Source organism: Coloeus monedula (assembly GCF_965178545.1).
Source record: "Coloeus monedula genome assembly, chromosome: 6".
In the NCBI taxonomy this organism is placed as follows: domain Eukaryota; kingdom Metazoa; phylum Chordata; class Aves; order Passeriformes; family Corvidae; genus Coloeus; species Coloeus monedula.
In genome coordinates, this window is record NC_138786.1 from 9,116,348 (window position 1) to 9,123,290 (window position 6,943).

Genomic DNA, 6,943 nt, shown 5'->3' on the forward strand with positions numbered 1-6,943 from the left:
CAGGAGTTTATGAGAACTAAATAATATATTTTAGTTTGCTCGGTTTAAAATAAGTTGCTCTTTCAAAAAGACTGCAATATTATTATTTCCAATGCCACTGTGACTCAGAGTAGAACAAGGTGGCCAAAATGCATTCCCAACACTGGGAATTTGTTTGTGCACAGTCTGTTAGTTACAGCTATGACACAGAGGCAGACTGACCCTCTCTGACAGTCCCCAAGAGCCACTGAGCCAGTTCTGCTGTTGCTGGCATATGGACAAAGCAGTGATCATCCCAGAATCCTCTCAGCAACCCTTTCAAAATTCGACTATAAAAATTGCAAACTAACTTAAATAAGATTTCATAGTTGACTTCTAAATACTAGCAGGGAGTTGTAGAACTCTCAGAAAGGAGCTACAAAGAAACATTGCTACATTCAGGAGTTTAAAAATAATTACAATTCTCTCGAGAAATATAAGCCACTAATTGTTATACTTTGAATTGTATTTAACCATATATCAGTAAATCCCGTTGTGAAAAACATTGTCATCTTCTGTCTGTTCTACAAATCTAACAAGTAATTAGGCTGCTATAAATAGGCTGTTGTGTAAAATAGTCATGTATAACACGCTTCAGTGGATATTTTAATACCCTTTGAGAAGCTGGTACACAACAAGGAGCTTCTTGAACCTAAATTGTTCATTGTAAGCAGCCAGGTAAAGCTTTCAGAGCTCCACTGCCTCTCATGCAGTAACATGAAGGTAACATGTTACCTCTCGTGGTAACAAGCTCAGATTCCAGTCAGGTCCAAGAGATTAATTCCACAAGCAGATATGGGCACACAAGTCTGCTCCCTTCACTTTCCATTTGCGTTTGCCTAAAAGCATCAGAAGAAAAGCAACGTTGTTCTTATGATCCACACAGATCCCTACGTGAAGGTTTCTTTAATGTGTGAAGGAAGGCGGCTAAAGAAAAGGAAAACTTCCACCAAGAGGAACACCCTGAATCCCGTTTACAATGAAGCCATAGTCTTTGACATCCCTCCAGAAAACATTGACCAAATTAACTTGTCGATAGCTGTTATGGATTATGACCGGTGAGATACCTGTAGCTGTCAAATACTGGCTGATAAAATCTTGCACACTAGATTTGCATCCCGAAAGAAAATTACCATTTTTTCCCAATAAGCGGGGAATTAATGTCATGTTGGGCTTGGTAGAAGACTCCAGTTGTTTCTGTTTTGTCTGGTAGAATTTCCTTACTAAATTTTAAAATACAGATTTGCATCCATAACTGACATAAGTAAGCTATGTATGTGTTTAGCAGAACTGAAGTAGCCAGGCATTTAATCAGAGAGGCCATGCATTGTTCTGTTTGTGCATTTAAGCCTTTACACACATGCTCCATTTGTAAAGTTGTGTCTTAAAGCTTGTTTGCCTTTGCAGCTAATTACAGAACACAGGCAAAGAACCTTTTGTGTGCTGTAAGGGGGGAAATATTAAATTACTCTAATCAGTGGGAAACAGAAAGAGCAAACCTACGTATTTCCTAACGCACTACATTCTTCAGGCAAGAATTAATCCTAAAATTCCAGGATTAATGTTTCTGATAAAATATGTAAATGGTGTGGTTCTGAAGGTAAAGTTTTAAGAAAAAAATATTATGGGCCATTTTCACAGTGTAGGTCACAATGAGGTCATTGGAGTTTGTCAAGTGGGCAACGATGCAGAGAGTCTAGGGCGCGACCACTGGAACGAAATGCTCTCGTACCCTCGGAAACCCATCGCTCACTGGCATCCTCTTGTGGAGGTAAGGCTTTGATTTCCTGCTTCCCCCTTGAAATAATTGTGAATATTCTCCCACACGGCATTAGAAGGTGGATAAAATTTTATGAGCAAACCCAAAATCCACGTGCATGAAGTAAATCCTAGAAAAGGGCTTGGAAATGCTGATGTTAAAATTCAGACGTAACATGCAAGTTAAGTCTGCTCCTTTCAATTTTAGGGAGACAGAAGGTAATTGATGTCTATAATATATATATACAGGAAAACACCAAGCATTATACACTCAATTAAGGGTTTGGTTTTGTTTTTTAAACAAGATCTTGGGTAATATCTTTCGCTGATAATGGATATAAAGAAATGGACCTTGTTTACAGAACAATCAAGATCTATTCTTTTTTATATACAACAACCTAATTTGACTTCTTTTCTTGTAACAATGTATCATCCATGGCACTAGCACATCCCAAAGGATGCCTAACTGCAGTGAAAAAATATGTTTAAGTGTCTCTGGAGATCTGAGGCGCTGATAAGAATCGACACAGTCAGAAAAGCTTTTCAAGGTTCCTATGGTTTTTTTTGTTTTGTTTTGTTTTGTTTTTTGTCTTTAGGGCCCTATTCAGCAGGAATGTTATGCAGGTCTTCTGCGCTTGGATGGCTGCCGAAGAGGCTTCCTCACCCTTTTAACCTATTCAGCAGAAATTTGGCATTCCTGTTGAACTCTTTCTTAGCCATATCCTCAGGGGCTATTCCACAGAGTCCAGTGGGGTAAAGATGTCCTTTTAATCCCTCTGTCTAATCCTCTCCCCAACACAGGGAACACTAATCCTGATTCATGAGACACAGAAATTCATCAAAGATCGAAGTAAATTGCTTCCTGAAGTTACCATGACTTACTCCTATTGTTGCTCTCACTGGCTAAGTCAGGCAGTACTCCCAGTCAAAAGGAAGTATCTTGTTTATGAACAGCCCCGGAGTTATCCCCAGTGTTTAAAGAGAGGAAAGAGCAGAGTACCCATATGAAGCCAAGAATAATGCTGTCAGCACTAATACTTGGAGCCAGGCAGTTCACAGCCCCTCTGAGTTACTTTCTGCACCAGAGTGCAGCTGTGTTACCACAGTGCCACCAAAGATTTCCCTATTTGGTTGTGAGCACTGGCCACAGGCAGTTCCAGAAATGATTGTCAGGCATTATGAAGATGCTACAAGCTGGGAAGAATCCCACAGTCTTGTCCTGTGTCCATAGGGAGTTGCATTTCCTGGTGCCTGGGCACCACAGCAGCACAGTTTGAGCAGGGAGTGGCCACAGGCTGTGTGGCAGCGGGAAGGCTCGATGCCTTCTCACAGCACGGGTGCTGCCAGCATGCAGCTGCCTGTGGGAGAGGATGGGACACAGTGGGGCAGCTCTGCCCGGGTGTTTGTGCCCCCAGTGACAGGGCAGATACTGGCTGAAGTGCCACGCTGGGCATTTGGGAGCTTTCAGCTGTAGCCAAGTGTTGATAGCAATGTTTGACACAACACACGAGGTGTAGTGTAAGGGTTACTATTGGCCAGAATGCAAGTGTTTCTTAGCAGAAATTGTCTACATCCTTATATCCAACCTGTCTTCCCTCTTTGATAAATTTCATTGCAGCCAGAGCCCACAATTAGGTTTTGACAGCTCTTCCCTTTTCACAGGCATCCTGTTCTTTTCATACATGCCTGGCTAACTTCTTTAGATTTTATTACTGTGGATTGCTTTTCATGTCACTGAAAGCTAAACAGAGACGTATTTTTTTCCTTCCCAGGAATCAAGTGGGGGAGGGTGTCCAGCGCATCCAGGCTGTGCAGAGAAATATATACACAGCATATCATTTTGGTTCCTGAATCAGGATTAGACTCAGCGAGAGCTTCTGGAACCTCTGTGGCCACAGCCATAGGACCCTGAATATTTGCTGAATAGGACCCTCAGTCTTCTACTGTGTGAAGAGCTATTGGTTTCAAATAGCGTGATGTTATCCACTTGTAGCATTAATTCTCCAGCTGACACTACTGCTACTGATAGATTATTTGTATGGTCGTAAGCATTACCCAAATTCAACTCATCATTTCTGTTCAGTAGAGTAACCCAGGTTTTACAAGCAAAATGATAGCAATGTAAACCAACAAATATGGGAAGCAGCAACAAATATTGTCCTTGTATTTGCCAAAAAGGTGCAGTATTGTGAATGGTTAGCTTTCTAAGTATTGTTTTTTCAAGAATGATTGCCATCAGATATTTATTTTTTGATGACAAGTTGCGTCCTCAGTCTCAGCTGGTGCCTCCTTTCACCTGACATGAAAACAAATTAATATGGTTCCTTCAAATTTGAAAAACTGTAAAAAAGTTTTGCTGGGTGAGAACAAGATGCATATGGTATTTGTAATGACAGCATGTTCTTTGAGAAAGGAGATAACCATCTGTATAACATGGAGGTTGTTAGTCCTCAACCTTTGCAGATGATTTTCCAGTCAACATTTCTGAGTTGTGTCCATGGCACTTCAAACTGTTGGAAGCATGTCCTGGGCAGCATTGCTGAATCATACAAAGAAACACTCACACCCCATGTCATTTGAAAATGCTGTTCCAAATATATAGTGCCTGTGAAGACTTCCTTTATTATTTGTGGTAGAATTAGCAGGGCTGTTTTACATGATGGTATATTGTAAATTCTGACAAATTCTGACCATTAAAAGAAAATGAAACAAAGCACTGCATTCTGTCACGTAATGAAATCTGTGTCCCAAAGCAGGAGACCCTGGGATAAACTTTATGCCACTTATTTAGCCACGCATGGAGTTCTCTCGTCCTCCAGTGTTTTCTACAGAGAACTTGACTCACGTTTTTACATGGGAATTTTTGTTTAAAAGATGCAAATGCAAAGTATGGGTGTTTAATACAGTACAGTCGTCTGCTATGTACTTACAGAGAGGGAGCCCTGGTCTTTAAATAGTGTTCAGATAAGTCTGTGTGCACACACATTGCTTCACGTCTTGTATGTGCCAAACGTTCACCAAGCAGTTTGGATCTGCAACTTTGCTGACACAAATATGCATGCACAGATTGAAGAAATATCTAAAATTTTGGCCTCAAACCTGAAAAATTAGTTTTATAACCTATCAATGAGGATCTTCCACAAAATCAGAATTACTTGTGGGTAAAGAATAGCTTGGAACTTGCAGGAGATCTTGGATCTGTTGTAAATGTGTGCTGCAGCTATAAATCAGAATTCCTGTAAGCACAGTGGTTTTCAAAAATCTCTTGGCATGCTGTGGAGAATACAGCTGCCACAGGCAAGGGCATACCTGGCAAACTAAACAGCACTCCCAAACCTGCCCAAGCACAATTTCAGGAGGGCAACCACTGGGCATTTCCAAAAGAATGAAAATAACGTTGCCATGGCAAAACTGTTTCACTGCACCTTCAGCTGAAGCTTTCTGTCAGGAGGCCAGTGATACATGACAATGTGCATATCTGTTCATGCATGAGCCTCACCTCGGGCAGGATCCTGTGCTCTTTACCCAGGCTCATCTCCCAGGAGTCACCAAGGGGAGATGGGCATGACCAAAGAAGGAAGAGCTCTTCCTTTGGAGTGGAGTTCTCTGATTTCCTGAACAAATCATTCCATATCATTCCTGCTTGGAATGCAGAGCAGGCACGCTTCCCACTGCACCATGAGCAGCAGCAACTCCTGGGCAGGGGAGAACACCCACAAAGCAGGCTCGATTGATGTCCATGGAAAAGTGCAGGAGCCTTTCTAGGATTTGTCCCCAGCAGCTCAAAGGGACATCAGCTAAAAAGTGGTATCATTATAATTGCCAGTGGGCTGCAGTTTTCTTTTTCTATTTTATTACCATACTCAGTTTATTTAATGCTCAAGGGTCTGGCATCAAAAGAATTATTTTGAGCAGAGTTCTACTAAAACAGGGAAAGAAATCTCTGTGACAGGGAGCATTTAAAATGGAATCCAGAAGACTTCGAAGGCTTAGAGATGAGGAAAAACCCCTAAATTTATTGAATTCTCCTAATTTTTTGCTCATGACTTGCAAACTGTTACTCAGGCTGTGGCATTACTATGTGCTTTGTACAAATACCTGCCTTATCATAGTAGTGCATCTATGGAAAGATAGATATTTTCTGTATTTGGATACTTCACTCTTCACCTTTATACTCCACTTAACTGATGATATTCCCTACACCTGAAGTATTTTCATGTTCTGGTTCTGATTGGCCAGTAGACTGCTGCTGGTTTTGGACTGTATTACAATAATACAGCAGCCTGCTGGAAGGAGCAGAGGATAGATAATTCTGCTACAAACTCAACTGGAAACACAGGGAAAACTATGGTCCCAATACTGCTCAATCTTTCTTTTCTGAACTATGATTCTCGGAGGTAAATTAGCAGTAGGTTCACAAGAATGATTCCAAAGCTGAAACCCCCATTTGTTTTCTTATTTGCTGTGAATGCATAATTATGCTGTATGGTAAGTACTGTAACTCTAAGATAGAAGAGAAAATCCCTTAGAAATGCATCTCAGCAAGATTTTAATCCCATTTTGCTCTTTAACAATGTGCTATTAAATTATTGCTTTTAGTTTTCTGTAACAAACCCCCATGTCAGATGTTGTTCTGTGAAAGAGCAGTGAGTGGCAATGGGAAAGCCTTCCAAGCTACTGACATGAGGCTGAGTACCATGGACAGTGGCCTGATATTCCCATGACAAAACATTCACAGGACGACTCCTCTGCAGCTGAGTGCTCAAGTATTTCTTTATCTGCTTCCACTGAAATCACAAGACATTAAAAGCATTGCTGTTTACTTTTGTTTTGCTTTTCCCTGTAAATAGCCCTGGCAGTGGATAAACAAACATTCATCTCAATCTGGGGAAGCGGGGACTACCAGAACAGAACAGAACAGAAAACCAATATGTAGCATAAAAGACCCAATGTTAAAACTGTTTTTACCAGCCATTGCATGGCTCAGTTTTCCATCCCAGCAGATCCATAAACCACAAAAGCAGTACATGTGAGACTCTTGTTCCATAGAGGTCCAATTTAACCACTGATGGGGGAACTCCTGGATCAATACAAAATGAAACAGCAAAGGGCAGAGCAAAAGGGTGAAAAAGAAGAGTTTATTTCAGTCCACCCTTGGCTTGAGGGG

The 6,943-nt window shown here is 41.1% G+C and overlaps 1 protein-coding gene across 1 annotated transcript in view; it reads left to right on the forward strand.

Annotated features, from left to right (window-relative positions):
* The window catches only part of SYT9 (synaptotagmin 9), a 60,335-nt gene extending 57,847 nt beyond the window's left edge, over positions 1–2,488 (forward strand). Inside the window, exons 5-7 of the mRNA XM_082283911.1 lie at positions 905–1,076; positions 1,660–1,789; positions 2,373–2,488. Coding sequence (XP_082140037.1) covers positions 905–1,076; positions 1,660–1,789; positions 2,373–2,480 — 410 coding nt within the window. The 3' untranslated portion in view covers positions 2,481–2,488. The remainder of the gene's footprint in view (positions 1–904; positions 1,077–1,659; positions 1,790–2,372) is intronic.
* Positions 2,489–6,943: the final 4,455 nt, after the last annotated feature.